General features: G+C 43.3%; 1 protein-coding gene across 1 annotated transcript in view; it reads left to right on the top strand.

Annotated features, from left to right (window-relative positions):
- LOC101734116 overlaps positions 1-22,890 on the top strand; it is a 293,365-nt gene that overhangs the window by 115,655 nt on the left and 154,820 nt on the right. Inside the window, exon 4 of the mRNA XM_031893295.1 lies at positions 22,390-22,674. Within this exon, the coding sequence (XP_031749155.1) occupies positions 22,390-22,674 (285 nt within the window). The remainder of the gene's footprint in view (positions 1-22,389; positions 22,675-22,890) is intronic.

Here is a 22,890-nt window from a genome sequence, read left to right as displayed (position 1 = left end):
CTCGTGTACTTCCGCATCCACGCCTCGCATCCATACAAACAGGGAGTTGGCACTGAAATGGTTACTGTACATGCCTTCCTTCTGCTTCAGTTGCATTGTAATGGTCTAAATGGCTAACTCTTGCCAGCCAATGATATCAAAGATATGCAAAGGAAGCAGGAGAGAGAAGGAATGGGCAGAACCAGTTGAGAGAGAACTTTTTGTTATTTGGCTTCCTGCTCAGTCCTGGTCTGGGGAATCCCCTACAGAGAGAGCTGAGAGCAGATTGGTGAGACCATACAGTCAGGGCTGGAACTGGGGGAGCTCCCTTGACAAAGGCGTTTGAGCCGAAATGTTGGGGGACTCTCTCATCCAGAGTATCTGCCTTCATATCTCTTTTTTTGATCAAATTGCAGGGGGGGGTATGTATGTACTTGTTTTTTGATGGATATCTATTGGTAAAGTATAAACACTTTTTAACATCATGCTTTTGATGAATAAAATGCTTTTTTAACTATAATACCTCCCTAAAGAAGTTTTTTCTGGTGTGCAGGGTTTATATGGGGTTTTACTGGTATATATAATCCTCTTATGGGGGCATTGTTAAAACCCTTGCACCTGGATATTATATACTTTGTATACATTTTGCATTTTTTTTGTGGTTAAAGGGCAAGAATATTCTAGCCCGGAGTGATATGGGACATTATTATGCATTGTGTGACTTTAACTTACAGCAATACTACTTGTTATTTCACACAATGTTATACATGACGATTGTGTAATTATGAGTAACTGTTTGGTCTTGCGTGGACTGAAACACGACGTCATTATACATTGGGTGTCTCCAACCTATAGCAATACTGTCTACAGGGGTGGGCCAAGCTGACCGGTGTGCACACGCAGTTCCATCAAGTGCGTGGGGGGTGGCTGGTCATTGCCCCCACCATGTAATGACAACCGGCAGGGACAAGAGGCAGAAAAGGCTCCTGCCTAGGGAGCAACGATTGGGGGAACCATGCAAGAACCTCTCCTGCCTACCCCTAGTCTGCACTCCCTTGTTATTGTCCCTGCCGGTTGTCATTACATGGTGGGGGCAATGACCAGCCACCCCCCACGCACTTGATGGAACAGCTTGGCCCACCCCTGTAGACAGTATTGCTATAGGTTGGAGACACCCAATGTATAATGACGTCGTGTTTCAGTCCACACAAGACCAAAGAGTTACTCATAATTACACAATCGTCATGTATAACATTGTGTGAAATAACAAGTAGTATTGCTGTAAGTTAAAGTCACACAATGCGTAATAATGTCCAATATCAATTCCTTTTAGCAGCGCTGATCCATAACTTTTATAGTCTGTAACCCCTGCGGCATATACAGTTGAGCTCCAAACATCTCCGGACACGACATGCTGCTAAAACCAGGTCTTTATTGTTCCATCTAAAAACTAGACGCCTGACATGTTTCGTGCGCGAACGCACTTACTCATAGGCATACACATACAACAGTAGGAGGGTTTAAATAGTGTCATAAGCAATTAAACATGCAAATTAAGACATCAATACATACACCCCCATCAGTAAAAAAGCACACATAGTGGAATCTGGAACCTGTATAAATCAAAACAGTAGGCTATATTTACAAGGCCAATCATTTAAAGAAGACTTTTTTTTGTAAAATACATATGTAGAATACATCCAATTAATCCAAGTAAACTGTTCAATACATCAATATCAATAAATATAGTAAAAAGTAAATAATATTAATTTAATACATGAATGGCAACATTAAATGTTAGAAATTCTTTTATGTACAAATAAATAGACTCATAAATTCAAACATAGCAGCTAATGTCAAAAATAGAATTGAGGCCATTAGGATGTCGTGTATCAAGAGTAAATATCCATTTGACTTCAGAACGTAAGAGCCTAGCATATAAGTCACTGCGCCTTGCATCAGGAAGAATTTTATCTATGACTTGAATGTGCAAAAACGATACATCAGATTGGCAACATTGTAAAAAGTGTCTAGCCACGGGACTGTTGCTACTTCTAGCAGCTATATGTCTAATGTGTTCCCTCATCCTGCTCTTAAGGGAGCGTGTTGTACAGCCAACATATTGAATGCTACATCTTGAACAGGTTAAAAGATACACAACATATCGCGTATTACAGTTGGCATAAAAATGCATGTTAAATACTGTCCCAGACACTGAACTACTAAAGGTAGTGGATTGCCTGATATGTGAACAGGTAACACATCTGCGTGCTCCACAGCGATATGTACCCTTTACTGTAAGCCATGTCGCTCTCAAAGGCCGGGACCGCCACAGAGTTGGTGAAAGTATATTACCCAATGTGGGAGCTTTTTTTGCAACAATATTGTAACCACCTTGTAATACCAATGCCAAGTCAGGATCATTATAGAGAACAGGAATTAAATTAGAAACTATACGTTTAATCTTATAGAACTGATTAGAAAACAAAGTTACAAAAGTAGGAGAAACATAACCCCTTCCAACTCTGCCATGATGTTGACCTTTCCTATCAGTGAGTAAGTCTGATCTCTCCATCCGTAAGGCCTTAATAAAGGCTGAGGACAGTGACCTCATGCTATACCCACGATCAAGAAATCGATCTCGCAGTATGACGGCCTGCTCCAAAAAGGCACTCTCTGTGCTGCAATTTCTCCGTAAACGCTGAAACTGTCCCACAGGGATGCCCCTAAACATATGTGCTGGATGGCAAGAATCTGCCCTTAGCAAAGAATTACCAGCACAAGCTTTACGAAAGGTTGTGGTTTCCACCACAGTGCCCCTAGCAACCAGTTTCAAATCTAAAAAAGAGATAGTATGGGTATTAAATTCACTGGTGAATCGTAAATTAAGCGTGTTCGTGTTCAGCTCAGTGACAAAAAGTAAAAATTCTGAATGTGACCCCTGCCAAACCAAAAGGAGGTCATCCACATATCGCTTATAAAAGACTATATTGTGTAAGTAAAGTGAATCACCTCCATAGATGTGGGTCTCCTCCCACCAGCCCATGTACAAATTGGCATAGGCTGGTGCAAACTTAGCACCCATCGACGTACCACACCTCTGGAAGTAAAAAACTTGATCAAAAAGAAAAAAATTGTGAGACAATAGATAACTAATAGAATCTAAAATAAAGTGCTTGGTGCCCTCATCATAAGTGCTATACATATCCAAGTGATAAGAGATCGCTAGCATTCCTTTCTCGTGTGGGATGCAGGAATACAATGATGCTACATCAATCGTGCCCCAAGAAAAAGTGTCAGACCACTCTAAATGATTAAGCAACTGTAAAACATGTTTTGTATCCATGACATACGAAGTTAACCGTTTAACCAAAGGCTGTAAGTAAAGATCTATATATTCCGAAAGTTTCTCATTCAAAGATGCTATACCAGATACAATTGGTCGCCCTAAGGGCGGACGCTCAGACTTATGGACCTTAGGTAAGTGGTGAAAAAGGGGGACTCTCGGAGAAGTCGGTATCAAATAATCCCTGATTCTCTCATTGAACAATCCAGACTTATAAGCATCATTAACTAATTCCACCAAATTTTTAGTAAACTCAATGGTAGGGTCAGTACTCAGGGGTTGGTAAGTAGAATTATCATTCAACTGTCGCATGGCTTCATTCTTATAAGTCTCACTGTCTAACACGACTACCATCCCCCCTTTATCGGCATTCTTTATAACTATAGACTTATCATCCTGTAATTGTTTAAGGGCTGCCTTTTCTTGAGAAGTCAAATTAAAGCCAGTGAACTGACTCCTAGTCTCCATTTTAAGTGACAACAGCTCCTTCTCTATTAGCTCCTGAAATCTATCAACAACACTGCCCCTACAATGCAGTGGATAGAAATCAGAAGTCATACGTAAGCCATCCCTTATCTCCTCAGGGTCAACACCAAAACGGTGTATGGACGTGTCTGATTCATTTTGTAAAGCATATAAATTCTGCAAACAACGTTCATCCTGAAACAGTAATTGACAATTCAAATTATCAGACATACTGGGGAAAGACAAACCTTGACTATCAGAGCCATTCTCAATAAGGCTTCCCGGTGTCGCCGCATTTACAGGTTGTTCTAGTTGTACACAGTTTAAATCATTCAAAAAATATTTCTTTAAAACTAGTTTACGAACAAACCTATTGATATCAATCAAAGTTTCCAGTATATTAAAGTCCCTTGATGGTGAAAAAGATAACCCTTTTCCAAGTAGAGAAAGTTGTGCCTCAGTCAAGTCTTTAGTGGAAAGATTTAAAACAAAAGTCTCCTGTTTCCCTTCCGGTCGCGGAGACGATAGCCTGAACGGTCCCCCCGTATCGAAGAGGCATGTAAATCCTCACCAGCCCGATCGGCACGATCACTAGTACCCCTCTGGCGTCTCCGGTATGAAACATCCGTACCCTCAGCTCCACGCACAGGGGGAGGGGCATCACTCCTGCTGCGGACAGAGGAGGATTCAACATTCATATCCCGACCGCGTGAACGGGTAAAACGTCTTGTAGAGGAAAGTCCCGTATCTTTAAACATTTCAATGGCCCGCAGCTCACGTTCACACTGTGAAGAGATAGAGGAAACAGAGGAGCAAAAGGAGGTACTATCATTTCCTATGCAGGACTCGTCCTCTGTGCTAGAAAATCTGACAAATTTCTGAGAAAGCGGTTTTTTAAGTATAGTTTTCTTATTGTTACTATCATGATGGGGAAAGCTATCAGAATATCGCTTCCTAAAGCCCCACTGTGTAGTGGTATAAACCCTCCCCTCATCATAATCCTGCCTGTCACGATTTAGTTTCTTAATTTTTCGTAAAAGGACCACTTCCTCAGCATTTTTTAATTTTTGTTTCAGATTAGTATTAAGAGTGTTACATTCATCAGACCAGTTAGCATTAGAGAGTAGCTCATAGGTTTCGTTCAAAAGTTTCTGGGTGTGTACCAAATCATTCCGTTTGTATTCAATTAAGAGAGCCATTAATCTTAGTGAGCAATCAGATAGAATTAAGTTCCATTTATCCATGAACTCAGACTCATTAATAACAAAAGACGGTACTTTCAAAATCCGTAGGCCCCGTGGAATGATACTAAGCTCCACATACTTTTCCAGGGAAGCTAAATCCCACCACAAATTCATTTCTCTGATTGAAAGTTTCTCTAAATTACGAAATCTAAGTTCTAGAGGTATATCTACATTGCGCTCATTCAGGCGCCCAGAAAAGGCGTCCTGCAGCCGTTGCCGGCGCTCATTAGCACACTGCATAAAGTTAATCAAGGCAGGATCAGTGTCTGCCTGGGTGTTTGTAATAGAAGGACTCGACATTTTTGGTGAGAGATTAAGTTCAGCTACTTAATAAGAAAACAAATAATAAAGCCTCTACTCTAAATAGTATTTATAACAAAGTAAATGTAAACGAATGACAAATTGAAGCCCCAAACAAATCAAAACCCGTACCAAATAAATATAAAGGTCTGGGTGTGAACACCCCAGACCTAGCGCAGTTGTGAAAAAACTCTAGGGGGCCCCAATGGAAATTTGTAATTAATGCAGAATCAGAAAAAGCTCACCAGAGTCCACAGTTGGTCCGGGTGCTCAGGGCCCCGAACCCGTAGCTGAAGGGAGAAGTTATATCATATACAGTTGAGCTCCAAACATCTCCGGACACGACATGCTGCTAAAACCAGGTCTTTATTGTTCCATCTAAAAACTAGACGCCTGACATGTTTCGTGCGCGAACGCACTTACTCATAGGCATACACATACAACAGTAGGAGGGTTTAAATAGTGTCATAAGCAATTAAACATGCAAATTAAGACATCAATACATACACCCCCATCAGTAAAAAAGCACACATAGTGGAATCTGGAACCTGTATAAATCAAAACAGTAGGCTATATTTACAAGGCCAATCATTTAAAGAAGACTTTTTTTTGTAAAATACATATGTAGAATACATCCAATTAATCCAAGTAAACTGTTCAATACATCAATATCAATAAATATAGTAAAAAGTAAATAATATTAATTTAATACATGAATGGCAACATTAAATGTTAGAAATTCTTTTATGTACAAATAAATAGACTCATAAATTCAAACATAGCAGCTAATGTCAAAAATAGAATTGAGGCCATTAGGATGTCGTGTATCAAGAGTAAATATCCATTTGACTTCAGAACGTAAGAGCCTAGCATATAAGTCACTGCGCCTTGCATCAGGAAGAATTTTATCTATGACTTGAATGTGCAAAAACGATACATCAGATTGGCAACATTGTAAAAAGTGTCTAGCCACGGGACTGTTGCTACTTCTAGCAGCTATATGTCTAATGTGTTCCCTCATCCTGCTCTTAAGGGAGCGTGTTGTACAACCAACATATTGAATGCTACATCTTGAACAGGTTAAAAGATACACAACATATCGCGTATTACAGTTGGCATAAAAATGCATGTTAAATACTGTCCCAGACACTGAACTACTAAAGGTAGTGGATTGCCTGATATGTGAACAGGTAACACATCTGCGTGCTCCACAGCGATATGTACCCTTTACTGTAAGCCATGTCGCTCTCAAAGGCCGGGACCGCCACAGAGTTGGTGAAAGTATATTACCCAATGTGGGAGCTTTTTTTGCAACAATATTGTAACCACCTTGTAATACCAATGCCAAGTCAGGATCATTATAGAGAACAGGAATTAAATTAGAAACTATACGTTTAATCTTATAGAACTGATTAGAAAACGAAGTTACAAAAGTAGGAGAAACATAACCCCTTCCAACTCTGCCATGATGTTGACCTTTCCTATCAGTGAGTAAGTCTGATCTCTCCATCCGTAAGGCCTTAATAAAGGCTGAGGACAGTGACCTCATGCTATACCCACGATCAAGAAATCGATCTCGCAGTATGACGGCCTGCTCCAAAAAGGCACTCTCTGTGCTGCAATTTCTCCGTAAACGCTGAAACTGTCCCACAGGGATGCCCCTAAACATATGTGCTGGATGGCAAGAATCTGCCCTTAGCAAAGAATTACCAGCACAAGCTTTACGAAAGGTTGTGGTTTCCACCACAGTGCCCCTAGCAACCAGTTTCAAATCTAAAAAAGAGATAGTATGGGTATTAAAACCCCTGCGGCACAGCGCGGCTCAACCAAACGTTACTCAGCTGTTGCCGGACTACAAATCCCAGAATAATGTAACATATAATGAAGGGTGAGGCATGCTGGGAGCTGTAGTCCAGCAACATCAGGGCTGTATTCTTAAAGCAATATTGCCCAATAAAACTTTCCCAGCTCTCTAGGGCCCGCATTGGCAGAAATGCAAAAGAATCCTCCAATGAGAATCCCAGCTGATGTGAGTAAATCCGGCTCCCTGTTCTCTGTTCCTGCAATTGGAGTTGGGAGCAATAAGCACAGTTTCCCAGCACTGAACAAGTCTGTCCCTTTATCCCCATGTCTGATTCCTGTGCCATATAATGACGGGAAAATGCCATCATTATCTCTATATGTAAGGTACCAGCAAGGGGCCTGACACAGGGAATCAGCATTCTCATTGGTCACTTCTCTTGCATCTATAATGAAGTTTTGGCTCAGTAGAATTCTCATTGGTGCATTTTCTTGCAAATCTAAAGACAGCAACTGTCAGCAACTTCTATAGCAAAACCAGGGGTCACAGTGGGACAGTGTTGTGGTTGGGTTTACAACCCCTACAAACAAACCTAATATTAATTGCTGCTATAAACTCAGAAATCTGATAGACCTGGATCAAAGGGCAACTAACCATGGGCATTTATACGCCTGGCACTAGTAATGTTTAACCAACGCACAGAAGTGAAAGTAAAGAGGGGGCAGCAGAATATCACAAAATGGAAGAATGGAGAACGCTCCTCTTATTATCCCTTCTGTATAATACAGGTACGGCAGTAAGGTACATGTGCAGCTGAGTATTATGGGGGTACAGGGGGGTACAGGGGGTGCAACTGGGTACAATAAGGGCACGGGAGGATTGAGAATAGGAGATTGTGGGTGGGTGTTGGGTGAATGGGCATTGGGAAGGGGAATGATTACTGTTGTTGGGGGTAAGTGAATGGGTAGGTGAATTGTGGGAAAGAGGGTGTGGCTTCTAAACATTGTAGTTTACATAATCATTTATTTCATGGGTCACAATTATCAAGTTTGGGGCAACTTTGAACGTTTGTGTTCCATTTAAAAGAATTATCCATAATAAATCTATTGATGTTTAGTTTTATATCAATGTTTTATTGTTATTGTCTCAGTTATCACTTCCCAGCATGGTTGCACCAGTGTATTGCACTTACCCTTTATTGGGGGTAACACTATAAACAGAATGAGTATGTAAATCTGATTAAATCTGAAATGAGGTAGAAAAAAAAAGACAAGTTAATTAAAGGGGCACTAAACCCAACCATAAAGCTGTCCCACAGCGCCCCCTAGTTCTCTATAGAAGTTGATGAAAAACCTAATTACACATGGAAACCAATTCCCCAATGAGAATTCTACTGACCCAAAACTTCATTATAGATGCAAGAGCAGTGACCAATGAGAATGCTGATTCCCTGTGTCAGGCCCCTTGCTGGTACCTTACATATAGAGATAATGATGGCATTTTCCCGTCATTATATGGCACAGGAATCAGACATGGGGATAAAGGGACAGACTTGTTCAGTGCTGGGAAACTGTGCTTATTGCTCCCAACTCCAATTGCAGGAACAGAGAACAGGGAGCCGGATTTACTCACATCAGCTGGGATTCTCATTGGAGGATTCTTTTGCATTTCTGCCAATGCGGGCCCTAGAGAGCTGGGAAAGTTTTATTGGGCAATATTGCTTTAAGAATCCAACCCTGATGTTGCTGGACTACAGCTCCCAGCATGCCTCACCCTTCATTATATGTTACATTATTCTGGGATTTGTAGTCCGGCAACACCTGAGTAATGTTTGGTTGAGCCGCGCTGTGCCGCAGGGTTTAGTTTCCCTTTAAGTTCTATATCCGACCCCACTGCCAACTGATGCAGGAAGCCAAGATTTATTTTTTTTACTTTAGCAGTTCCCTCTCTGGTAAAACCTTCTTTATGTATTTAAAAGTACAATAAGTATAAAAGGTCATGATACAACATAAAAATTTACAAAAAGGAAGACGCTGTACAATCCAACACTTCATTACTATGTTTGTCCAATAAATAATACAGATACATCTCACTAAGGGGCTGATTCACTAAAGTGCGTTAAACGAGCGCTATTTATAGCATAAAAATTTTATTGCTTCTTGTTTTTTGCGACTTAATGCACGATTTGCTAAAAGGACATGCGTCAAAATTTAGACGCAATGCTGTTTGTGTTATTTCACTCGTGAAGAGCGTTTTTGTTCGGTAATTGACGCACACAGTATTAACACGCGTAATTCTGCACGCAAGCATTACGTGTCATATACCACATGACTAACGCCATTTTGTGCAGTTGCGCTGTGAGTGAAGAGATGGAGAAAGCACAAGGTGCAGGTGCGCAACGCAAGGCGACACAAGCGATGGAGAGGAGGGAGGAGAGCGAGGCTGAAGCAGCAGTGACAGGCTGAAACACCAAGGTAGGCTGAGCAATCTCACAGGAGGCACACTGAGCAACACCAGCCGAGGCCAAAAAGCCTACAGGAACCAAACAGGTTCTACATCAGAACCCACACCCCCAAAGCTGCAGAGGAAGGGACACCTACCAACCCACACCTGCAAATATCCCCACTTTTGCCCTGTCACATGTCTCCAGTAGTGATGGGTGAAATGTTCGCCAGGCATGGATTCGCTGCGAATTTCCGCATTTCGCCATTGGCAGATTCACAGATTCACAAAACGGATGAAAAAATTTGCCGTGGAAAAATTCACCGCATGTCCAAAAATTGTCGCCGCCGTCAAAAAAGAATAGTCGCGGGTGTCAAAAGAATAGCAGCGCAATGAAATAATAGCCGTGGGTGTCAAAATAATAGCTGCAGGTGACAAAATAATAGCCGCAGGTGACAAAATAATAGCCACGGGTGACAAAATAATAGCCACGGGTGACAAAACAATAGCTGTGCGACAAAATAATAGCCGCGGGTGACAATTTTTTTTGCCATTTCATGGATCTTTTGAAAGATCCGCAAATTTTTCTGCGAAGCGAAACGGAACAGATTCGCTCATCACTAGTCTCCAGCAGTTGCACTGAGAGAGAGAGGCTTCATCAGCAGCCCAGATGTGTCAGATATTGGGGGTACAGATAGAGAATATCAGCCAGAGGAGCCGGTGGGGAGGAAAGTGAGGAGCTTCCCCCCATCACCAAAAAGGAGCCGCAGGAAACAGCAGGAGAGCAGGCTCCGAAATATCAAACTTTCCGAATTTGAGATCGACACTCTGGTGAAGAAAATTGTGCCGGTGTTTGACAAGATCAATGGTAAATATGCCGCCAACACCCCGACAGCTCAAAAAAACAGGGCCTGGAAGGACATCACGGCCCATGTCAATAGCGTTGGGGTCTGTCTGCGCAGGGTCCAACACTGTATAAAGCACTATCAGGATATAAAGAGGGTCCTGTAGTAAAAACTGGCAGAGGAGTCCAGATACAGGTAAATATCTTACATTCATCTTTCTATTTAACACTCGCTCATCTGCTTTTCCTTTTGGCTTACTGACTTTCCTTCCTTTTTGCCTTCTTTCCTACTTACTTTACTTGTATGTAATGTGTGTATGTATGTATGTATGTATGTATGTATGTATGTATGTATGTATGTATGGCACGCCTATTATTATGTGCGCAACTTATGTCCTACAACAACAAATTAGGACAGTAAATAGGGGGGTCATTTAAGAAATATTTGCCAAAAAATGTAATGCCCTGTACTCTCCTTTATGAAGGAGGATCATTGTGGGAGCAGTGTTTAATACAGAGTATAAGGGAGAGGGTTGGGCGTTAGTGAGGCCGGTTAGTAGCGAGTTGCAGTAGTTTAGTAGGGTTAGTGTCAGAGCCTTAGGGGCTGATTTACTAAGACACGATTTTGAATCCGAATTGGAAAAATTCCGATTGGAAACGAACATTTTGTGATTTTTTCGTATTTTTTGCGATTTTTTCGGCGTCTTTACGATTTTTGCGTAAAAACGCGAGTTTTTCGTAGCCATTACGAAAGTTGCGCAAAGTCGCGATTTTTTCGTAGCGTTAAAACTTCGAAAAAATCGCGACTTTGCGCAACTTTCGTAATGGCTACGAAAAACTCGCGTTTTTACGCAAAAATCGTAAAGACGCCGAAAAACTCGCGTTTTTACGCAAAAATCGTAAAGACGCCGAAAAAATCACAAAATTACCGATCATTACGAAAAAAACGCAATCGGACGCATTCGGCCCGTTCGTGGATTAGTAAATGTGCCCCTTAGTTGCCTTGGGGCAACAATGAGTAAGAAAAACTGACTGCGTTGCTATGGGATTGCTTATTGGAGCCAACACAATAAAAGCATTCATATATTTTAATTAGGTCTGGAACTGGAGGGGGCCCTTCCAAGAAAATATTTTTCAGCAGGTTTGAGGAGCAGCTCCTACCTTTTATCCATGGTTAGAGCATGAGCAGTGTGGCCGGCAGCTTTGATTCGGACAGGAATGTTGGCAAAGGTAGGTGTAATGACATTAAAGGGACACTAAACCCAACCGTAAAGCTGCCCCACTGCCCCCCTAGTTCTCTATTGAAGTTGCTGAAAAACCTAATTACACATGGAAACCAATTCCCCAATGAGAATTCTACTGAGCCAAAACTTCATTATAGATGCAAGAGAAGTGACCAATGAGAATGCTGATTCCCTGTGTCAGGCCCCTTGCTGGTACCTTACATATAGAGATAATGATGGCATTTTCCCGTCATTATATGGCACAGGAATCAGACATGGGGATAAAGGGACAGACTTGTTCAGTGCTGGGAAACTGTGCTTATTGCTCCCAACTCCAATTGCAGGAACAGAGAACAGGGAGCCGGATTTACTCACATCAGCTGGGATTCTCATTGGGGGATTCTTTTGCATATTAATTGGCCCTAGAGAGCTGGGAAAGTTTTATTGGGCAATATTGCTTTAAGAATCCAACCCTGATGTTGCTGGACTACAGCTCCCAGCATGCCTCACCCTTCATTATATGTTACATTATTCTGGGATTTGTAGTCCGGCAACAGCTGAGTAACGTTTGGTTGAGCCGCGCTGTGCTGCAGGGTTTAGTTTTCCTTTAATACAAGTGTATTTTGCAGAGAAGCTTAAAGGACAACTAAAGCCTAAAAAAGACTATGGCTAGAAATGTTTAGCTGTGTGTTTGAGCCCCTGTACCAGCCCAACATCCCCAAAGCTCTATAGAAATAAAGCCCCATGCCCCTGAAGATGCCCCCAGTAGCTCTCCATCTTTTGCCCAACTACTGCACATGCTCAGTCTGCTCTTGGCTGATGTCACTGAGCTTAGGGAGCGACTCCCAATATTCTTCTTTCCCCTGCCTGCTTGCTCTAGTCTCTGCCTGTTCCCTACATGCATACAGGCCAACCAATCACAGTCCTGTCTGGCTGCTCCCTAAATAACTGAAGTCCTGCTCTGGCACTTTGAGCTTGGGGCGAGACTTTAGCTGAATCCTTATTGTGGGACTTTTCTTTCCCCCTTGTAATGATCCCAAATACTGAGCTGTGTAACAAATATAAGTTACAAAGGTTGGAAACAGAGGCAGAAGCTGTGACAAAAGTTCCAGTCACTTTGCTGTTACAAACAGCCCCTCTGGGAATAAACTGCCCCATTGGGAAGGTTTCTCTGTATGTAACACAGTGACTGTATCTGCCCCTTACACTCCCCCCCAGGGCTAAGGTACAGAAATGCAGTGCATTGCTAATAAGATAGGGCTGTTATTGGCCAAGTGTGCCTTGCTGGGTTAGGTGCAGTCAGTTCATCTTGTATTTTTTGACAGTCAATCTTTCCAACTTGATTTTGCTAGTGAGAGATGGTCTGGGGAATGTGCCAGTGACGTGGCCTTATTTTTGGAGAAGGAGCCTGCAGAAAATCTCCAACACCATGTCAGACCCATGGCCAAAACCAGCACATCTCATGTGCCCCCCCCAGACAGTGGAACCTGAGAAAGATAGGTTCCACAGATCCCCAATTCGGCACCACAAATCTTTAATGAAAAAGATGGACACATTACATGTGGACTTTTGTGTTGCCACTAATGCCTGCAATGAGAGTCAGGCACGACAAGCTGCGTACGAGGCCGCCATGTTAAGCCTGCGCCAGGAGCCACTAAAAGTCCAACATGAAAAAGTGGCATTGTTGGCAAATCAAAATACATTTATGGAAATACAAATTTCCTTGCTAGAGACCATAGCACATGGGCAAAAGGAAATGAAGCCAACACGCTCTACTACTAGAGATAGTGCTGATAGTTCAGCTACCGCTCCTGTAGCTCCCACTAGGCAACTGCATAAAAAGAAATAAATGTGCCACTAAAATTTGGGTTTTTTTTTGTTTAATTGCCAAATGATGTATCAAGAAAGAATATTAATACACATTACACCTATGTTCTTTGTAAATAGTTATTTCTCTTTTTGCTATTTGTGTTGGGGGGAATCAGCTGCTCAAATCCACATGAGCCTTAGTTGCCACTCACTGCTGCTGTGAGAAATCAAATAAAAGAGTATTTCTTTTGTAAGTGGGCAACTAATTTCCCTGTAAATAAAAACCTTTTTTTGAGAAGTTGTTTGGTATTTCTTGTTTATGGGATTAAAGATTGTAGGTACTTACAGGAAAAGTAATTGGTAACGATTTGTGCCCGGACTTCATTCCCTCTGGCATCCGCACCTCGGGCAGGATCTTGGGGATGGATGGGGTCCTCAGGCCCCAGGCTGTATATTGCCGCCCTATTGAGCCTGTATCGCCTGACTACTTCATCCTCAGTTAAGCCCTCTAGAGTGGCCCTTTCCCTGAAAAGCCGAGACTTCACTCTAGAATGTTCAGGGACTTGCTGATCCTCCTCCAAATCTAACAAAAAAAGCCCAGTGCAAACTCCATCTTGCCTTTACACACACTCAAAAATAACAATGTGCTTTGCCCAATGCCTCCCCCAATTAGGTGCTAAAATATGCACAGATTTGCACGTTAATTAGCGCGTTTAATGCTTTATGTGCTTTTGTGAATCATGTGTTAGTATTCTTTTCATTCGCTAAATAATGCAATGCGTTAAAAATAATGCATAACAGTAGCGCGCTATTTAACACATGCAATATTACTTTGGCGAATCGGTCATTATTTATCGCGTGATTTTATCGCAAAAAAAAACATGTGATAAGCGTTATTGCCCTGTGATATTTATCGCGTGATTTTATCGCAAAAAAAAACATGTGATAAGCGTTATCAGCCCTTAAAAGTCAAACTTACAATATCTTTCCTAAAAAAAATGATTTCTCTCTTTCCATAATGTCATAGTTTTACACAGTGTAGTCTCTTCCCTGCAATAATCATTTAGGCTTGGGAGGGGCAATCAGTACATCCATATAAAACCAAATTACAGCCCAAAGTAATGAGTTCCGTCATTTTTTGTGGAAGTGGAAACATTTTAGTCCGTACAGTTCCTGAAAACTACAAGTCCAGAAAATGTGTATAACAGACTCCTCCCCCAAGCAGTTCCCCCGGGGCATTTAGCTGCACCCACCGAGCCCCTCTGGTGCTGAGAAGCCCTGCATGGAAGTCAGTGATGGGCGCAATTCCAAGCGAGATCCTTCTCTGAGTTATAAACACCTGTGCCAGTAGGTGTATAGGCAGAACAACATGTACAGGGGAACCTCTGCACAAACACTATGTTCCTTCCCAGGATGCAAAGTGACTGACACTGAGCTCAGAGTTTGTGTCTCACTATTATAAACAGGCTGTGTATGGCACCCCCAGTCTGTATGGCACCCCCAGTCTGTATGGCACCCCCAGTCTGCGTATGGCACCCCCAGTCTGCTCAGCAACCCCATGTGTTATGCTTGTCCTTTGGCATAAGAGTAAGTATAGATCAAAGCTTCCCTTCCTTTGCCCCAGCCATTAGGTGAGTGGGAGGTATTTTTCTTTTTTCTTACCAGCTGGAGCCTTACCCAGGCTTTTTGTGTTTGATTTGTGCCCCCTGGGTGGGTGCCATAGCCCTCTGGGCTTGACCCTAGGCCCAGACTGGGTGGGGCTCACCCTAGCTTCGGCGCAGGTGGATCTGCCCACACAGGCTGCTCATTGGCTAGTGCCTTGGGCACATGAGCATCGGGGCCCATGCCTTCGGGTAGGTCTCACTGGCGATGATTCTATATCATCAAAATGAGAAACTCTTGGTCCTCTGGCCATTAGGTTGTCAGGCTGAAGCTTGATGAAAGCAGAGGGGCTGGGTTCCCATTAGGGAAGAGCTCCAGGCTTATTTTTAGTCAGGGGCTTCGCACATGCTCCTTCTGTCTAATCAGCTTCCCTTCCTTTGCCCCAGCCATTAGGCGGGCGGGAACTTTTTTATTCTTTCTGGTCACCAGCTGGAGCCTTACCAAGGCAATAAATGGCATTGCACCCACACATTTCTGTACTTTTTTTGGGGTTTGATTTGTGCACCCCGGATAGGTGTCATAGTCCTTTGGGCTTGACCCTAGGCCCAGACATATATGGACTCCCCCTAGCTGCAAGACAAAGGGGAGTACAACAACCTGGTGGGGCTCACCCTAGCTTTGGCCATGCTGTTTATTGGATCACGCCTTGGACACATGAGCATTGGGGCCCATGCCTTCGGGTAGGTCTCACTGGCGATGGCTCAATATCAAGTGTCAGAGAAACTTGTTTGGTTAGAAAAAACCACAATTATCTTCTGAGCTGATATTTTGGGGGATGGAGATCCTACCCCCCTTAACTGCCCCTTCCCCAGTGTAACCAATCCCAACTGGGCCAGCCTTTCCCCATAACTGAGCCCATTCCCTTTATCAGCTTAGTCGCTCTTCCCTGTACTTTCTCTATTTCATTACTGCCCCCCCCTTATATATTTATATATAGTGACCCCCCCTTAACTGCCCCTTCCCCAGTGTAGCAGGTTATCTTGCCATTTTAAAAATTGTTCGGTAATGCCATCCATACAACATAGAAAGTTGACTTATCTCCTTATTTTCTGTTCTACAGAAGCGGCTCTAGTGCTGACGGCTCCTCCCACCCACCAAGCAACATTAGGAGCTGATACCCTGATTCCCTGCACATTCCGAGTAGAGACCCCACCTGTGGACCCCCAACACCTGGGGATATTCTGGTCCTTTCAGGATGAGGAGATCCTTAATGCCACAAGTACAGTGGGGAGCTCTAACCCCAGACTGTCCCTAAACAGAGAGACCATCAGGGCCGGAGTCGCTTCCCTCTCTATCGCTAACGTTGAGATATCAGATGAAGGGATGTACAGATGCTCGGTGCTTTACATTGGGGAGAGAAAGGCTGAGGATATTTGGCTGGATATTCGGGGTGAGAATTAACATTGTCTTCAACACAGAAACAAATCATTTCATGTGGAGTTTACAGACATTATATTCCTGGTTGTTTCCTCTATATTATCTTTATTTAATGCCATGAGTAGTTACATTTATTATACCCTTGGCAGATCATGGGGTTACTGCTCAGCAAGGGGCACCTACTAAATTACCCACCCAATCCCAACTCTATGTAAGTAACTAAATGTAACCCCTTTTGGCTGAAATAGACTCCAGCTAGTGATAGATCATTGGCTACATTGACTCCTCCTCCACAGGATGGGCCTTCGCTAAGGGGAAGTAATTTGTTCGGAATGGTGTGGTTGAACTACACCTCCCCACTGCCTGGTATAAATGTGTGGATAAAATGGAAGATAATAAGGACACCAGGGGCTCTTGCAGCAAAACTAGAGTAGCATTTAATTCTGTCTCAATCAAATGATCCAAGTGCTGGGTTTACAATACTCACAATCAGATGGGTACAACATTTATTCAAACAGATACAATTTCATACCCCAGTGGAAGGGCAGATTAATAGAGCCCACACTCTGGTTGGGGGAAACAATACCATTTTGTGCAAAAAATGCCCCTAACGGGCACTATGCCCCCAGCAACAGGAGGGGCTCCCAGTGTGGGCGGCCATGTTGTGGCACTAACATGCAAATGGTACTTAGTGCCCCAGTTTGCTCATTATGCGCATGTGTGTGAGAGAGCACCGCCCTCCAGGGCCAAATAATATGCAAAAGAATCCCCCAATGAGAATCCCAGCTGATGTGAGTAAATCCGGCTCCCTGTTCTCTGTTCCTGCAATTGGAGTTGGGAGCAATAAGCACAGTTTCCCAGCACTGAACAAGTCTGTCCCTTTATCCCCATGTCTGATTCCTGTGCCATATAATGAAGGGAAAATGCCATCATTATCTCTATATGTAAGGTACCAGCAAGGGGCCTGACACAGGGAATCAGCATTCTCATTGGTCACTTCTCCTGCATCTTTAATAAGGTTTTCAGTAAGTAGAATTATGATTGGTGAGTTGGTTTCTATGTGTAATGCCAAACAAACTTCTAAATAAATCCCATTCCCATGGGTTTATCCTATAGGCTAAAGCTCATCCGCTGGGTTTAAAGCAGAAGCCGGGATAATAGCTGATCAGATTCCCAACTACAGACTGGTTTTACCTTTCTTGGGGCTCATCAAGACAGTGTAGGATCTTCTGACCAATTAGCTGGAGCCAAGAGTGTGGATTCACAAACAAATCATTAGGGTTGAGGAGACTGCCTTATACAGATACAGACTGGTTTTGCCCTTCTTGGGGCTCATCAGCATAATACAGGGTTTTCTGTTCAGCTTAGGGAGAGTCACCATGTGGTTCCACAAACAAATCATTAAAGGACAAGAAAAGGCTAAGTCACTTGGGGGTGCCAAAATGTTAGGCACCCCCAAGTGACTTAAATCAACTACCTTGTACCCCGGGCTGGTGCCCCTGTTATGAGAAAACTGCACCAGCCCAGGGTACCAGTTGCAATGCACTTCGCTGTGACTATATGATAGGCGCATGCGCGGTAGAGTGAAAAGCCGACTTCTCTGTTAAAGTTCCACCTCGGCCTCTTATTCTCACATGCATGTTTACTTGCTTGCTTACTTACTTGCTTACTTACTTACTTACTTACTTACAAACCAGGAAGAAGGAAGCGCTGCAGTTATCCCGGGCTGGTGCTGTTCTCTCCCAACAGGAGCACCAGCCCGGGGTACAAGGTAGTTGATTTAAGTCACTTGGGGGTGCCTAACATTTTGGCACCCCCAGGTGACTTTGCCTTTCCATATCCTTTAAGGTTGAGGAGACTGCTTTATACAGATACAAATAAACAAAAGGAATTCTGGGAAAGAAAATCCCATTCCCATGGGTTTACCCTATAGGCTAAAGCTCACCCACTGGGTTTAAAGCAGAAGCCGGGATAATAGCTGATGAGATTCCCAACTACAGACCACCCACATCTTTTTTTTGTCACTCACGGGTTGATGTGACAGCGCCCAATTGTGAAGCGTCCATGCCCAATTTGACAAGCGACAAAATTTTTTTGTATGCGCGATAAATTTTTCCACAGCGCATTTTCACAAAACAATTTGCTGCGAATCCATGCCTGGTGAAAAAATTCACTCCTCACTACTCATCATTGTAGTGTACACTGATGCGCCAAGAAAGGTGAAACCAGTCTGTAGTTGGGAATCTGATCAGCTATTATCCCGGGTGAGCTTTAGCCTATAGGATAAACCCATGTAAATGGCATTTTTTGGAGCTTGTTTGGCATTCACTCCCAGAATTCCTTTTGTTTATTTGTATCTGTATGAGGCAGTCTCCTCAACCCTAATGATTTGTTTGTGAAACCACACATTGACTCTTTCCCTTAGCTGAACAGAAGGCACTACATTACATTGATAAGCCTATAAATTAAATAAATTAAATAAATTAAATAAATTAAATAAATTAAATAAATTAAATAAATTAAATAAATTACTGTATATACTCGAGTATAAGCCTAGTTTTTCAGCACCCAAAATGTGCTGAAAAAAGTCACCCTCGGCTTATACTCGAGTCGGGTGCCATGGGTCCCTCTAGACTAGCACCCTCTCTCCTTTGTGTGCAAATTAGGCCACCTGCAACCAGACCCTCCAGTGCCCTGGCCTAGGCTCCCACTAGCAATACTTATTTCCCCTTACACCCCTCCGGGACTGGGTCTTCTGCCAGTTTGCCAATGTGCAATGAACATGGGGTAGTACTCATATTGTTTCTGTTGACCCTCTTCTCCGCTTACAGAGCTAGTTTACTGTTTTTCTTTGAAATAAATATTGAAAAACATATACCCCACTGATGCCTAAATTAATGTAATTTTATTGGTATTTATTTTGATTATTAAAACTTAGCAGTAGCTGCTGCATTTCCCACCCTAGGCTTATACTCGAGTCAATAAGTTTTTCCAGTTTTCTTAGGTAAAATGAGGTACCTCGGCTTATATTCGGATCGGCTTATACTCGAGTATATACGGTAAATAAATTAAATTAAATAAATTAAATAAATTAAATAGCGCTGAAGCTTGATGAAAGCAGAGGAGCTGCTGACTTATTTTTTGTTGGGGGCTTTGCACATGCTCATTATGCCTAATCATGCTTCATTTCCTTGCCACAGCCCTTGGGAGGGAAGGAAGGAAGGAAGGAAGGAGGTATTTTTCTTTTATTCCTGCCAGCTGGAGCCTTACCAAGGCAATTAATGGCATTGCACCCACACACTTCTGCACCTTTTTGTGTTTGATTTGTGCTTCCTGGATGGGTGTCATAGCCCTCTGGGCTTGACCCTAGGCCCAGACTGGGTGGGGCTCACCCTAGCTTTGGTGCAGGTGGATCTGCCCGCACAGGCTGTTCATTGGCTGGTGCCTTGGACACATGAGCATCGGGGCCCGTGCCTTCGGGTAGGACTCACAGGTGATGACTCAACATCGGCAGTATCATAGCCAATGAGGTCAAACCGAGGCGTGATTATTGCTAATTGTGATGAAGCTGAAGCTTGATGAAAGCGGAGGAGCTGTGTTCCCATTAGGGAGGAGCTGGCGGCTTATGTTTAGTCAGGGGCTTTGCACATGCTCATTATGCCTAATCAGCTTCCCTTCCTTTGCCCCAACCATTAGGTGGGCGGGAGGTATTTTTCTTTTATTCCTTCCAGCCGCCAGCTGGAGCCTTACCAAGGCAATTAATGGCATTGCACCCGTACACTTCTGCACCTTTTTGTGTTTGATTTGTGCACCCTGGATGGGTGTCATAGTCCTCTGGGCTTGGCCCTAGGCCCAGACTGGGTGGGGCTCACCCTAGCTTCGGTGAAGGTTGATCTGCCCGCACAGGCTGTTCATTGGCGAAAGCCTTGGACACATGAGCATCGGAGCTCATACCTTCGGGTAGGTCTCACTGGTGATGATTCAACATTGCAGTGGCAGTATCATAGCCAATAAGGTCAAACCGAGGCATGATTATTGCTAATTGTGATGAAGCTGAAGCTGGATAAGAGTGGAGGAGCTGGGTTCCCATTAGGGAAGAGCTGCCGGCTTATTTTTTTGTCGGGGGCTTTGCACATGCTCCTTCTGCCCAATCAGCTTCCCTTCCTTTGCCCCAGCCATTAGGCGGGTGGGAGGTATTTCTTTATTTTATTCCTTCCAGCTGCCAGCTGGAGCCTTACCAAGGCAATTAATGGCATTGTAACCGTACACATCTGCACCTTTTTTGTGTTTGATTTGTGCCCCCTGGGTGGGTGTCATAGTCCCCTTGGCTTGACCCTAGGCCAAGATTTGGTGGGACTCACCCTAGCTTCGGCGAAGGTGGATCTGCCCACACAGGCTGTTCATTGGCTGGTGCCTTGGACACATGAGCCTGTGCCTTTGGGTAGGTCTCACTGGTGATGACTCAACATCGTGAAACCAGTCTGTAGTTGGGAATCTGATCAGCTATTAACCTGGCTTCTGCTTTAAACCCAGTGGGTGAGCTTTAGCCTATGGGATAAACCCATGAAAATGGGAGTTTTTTGGAGCTTATTTGGCATTCACTCCCAGAACTCTTTTTGTTTATTTGTATCTGTATGAGGCAGTCTCCTCAACCCTAATGATTTGTTCATTTGTAATTACATTTTTCATCAACTTCTATAGAGAACTATGGGGTGCAGTGGGACAGCTTTGTGGTTGAGTTGCCATAGGGGTGTATTAATCCTATGAGTCCCTACATAAAATTTTGCACCCTTACAGAGATTGTGTTATGAAATACATACAAGATACCTGAATCAAATACATTTTTTAAATAAATAGCAAATACAAAAATAAATATGCTGTTGTACATTGAGTAACCTAATAATTGTATTTTTCTACCCTAAAAGCTCCCCCAAGGATCACAGTTACCAATAATATTGTTATTACGGATAAGGAGAGCACCCTGAGTGCCACCATTACTGGGTTCTACCCCGTGGATCTTGACGTTAAATGGTTGAGAGATGGGGAGATACTGGCTGGTGGAACTGAGCTCACCCCCCAGAGAAATGCAGATGGTACATACCGAGTGACCAGCACAGTGACCATTGTACCCACCGAGGGGAACCAGAACTTCTCTATCCGGGTCCAACATAAATCTCTCTCTGTCCCATTACAGGAGGATTTCCCTCTTATCTATGGAGGTAACGATGGTTCTCTAATGGGTTTATCCAGATAAGAGAGTGGGTAAAACCTAATATGTGCACAGAATAGCTAGCAATTGCATATTTAAATGAAAAGTTATCAACAAGCAGGATCACCCAGGGGCCCCGTAGGTAGCAGCAGACATGAGGAAACAATGTGTCTGCTGCTGCCTGTACTTTTTGTGGCCCCTAGAATTGCCCTACCTGGATCCTGAGCATCAGTGTGACTTCCTACTGCTGTATGGGCCTCCTGCCTTTTGCCTTGTTTTGCAATTAAGTGCTACATACCTGGTCCACTCTCACCTTCCAATTTTTGCCTGTTTGTTACCCAAGCACTTAGATTGTAAGCTCCACAGGGCAGGGACCTCCTTCCTGCTGTTACTGCACTGCGTATTCTTCTACTGCTTTGTAAATACAGTTATACACCTATACGGGCCTTCCTCCACCTGTCCACCCACTCTTGTCACCCACTCTTGTCACCCACTTCCCGGCTGCTCCCACAGGTAGGTAAGCAGGGACTTGGACCTATAAAGGTTACAGCTACGCCACTGGACATTCTGCTGTATTGCCGGGGAGATTCTTTTTACCAGGATTTTATCATTGCCCTTTATGATTCTCTAGAAGTGCTGAATTGTAAGTAATCCCTCTGTCTGACATGGAAAGGTGTTTGTGTTCCAGCTCTTCCCTCAGCCGCCATCTTGTATGAACCATTTAAACTGAACGTGCAGCAGATCCTGACATGCCGAGTGTGGGGGTTTTACCCAGAATCCATCACAGTGAATTGGTTTGTGAATGGAACGCGGGTGGAAAGAGCTACAGTCCGGAGAGTTAATGGTTCTGCTGTGGAGTCCAAATTCCTGTTCCTCCCAGAAGCTGAGACCAGAGGAACAGAACTGAGCTGTGAGGTGCAACACAAGACCCTGCCGGACCCCCTGGTGCGCACACTGCTGGTGCAAATCCCCGGTGAGATTTCTGTGTATTTGTTTGTATACCCTTTATACCCTGGGGCATATTTATCCCTGAGGGAAATGTCTCAGCTCTTTGTTTATTTGGGGCTTTTTGAGCCATATTAATAAAAGTTTCAAAATACCCTTTGATAAATATGCCCCTAAAAATAATAAGGGTTTTGCCCTTTAGTAAACTCTATTTTCACATATCTGTGCATTTATATATTTAATG

This window comes from Xenopus tropicalis, chromosome 9 (assembly GCF_000004195.4).
Source record: "Xenopus tropicalis strain Nigerian chromosome 9, UCB_Xtro_10.0, whole genome shotgun sequence".
Taxonomy (NCBI): Eukaryota; Metazoa; Chordata; class Amphibia; order Anura; family Pipidae; genus Xenopus; species Xenopus tropicalis.
This window is presented reverse-complemented; position numbering and strand designations above follow the sequence as displayed.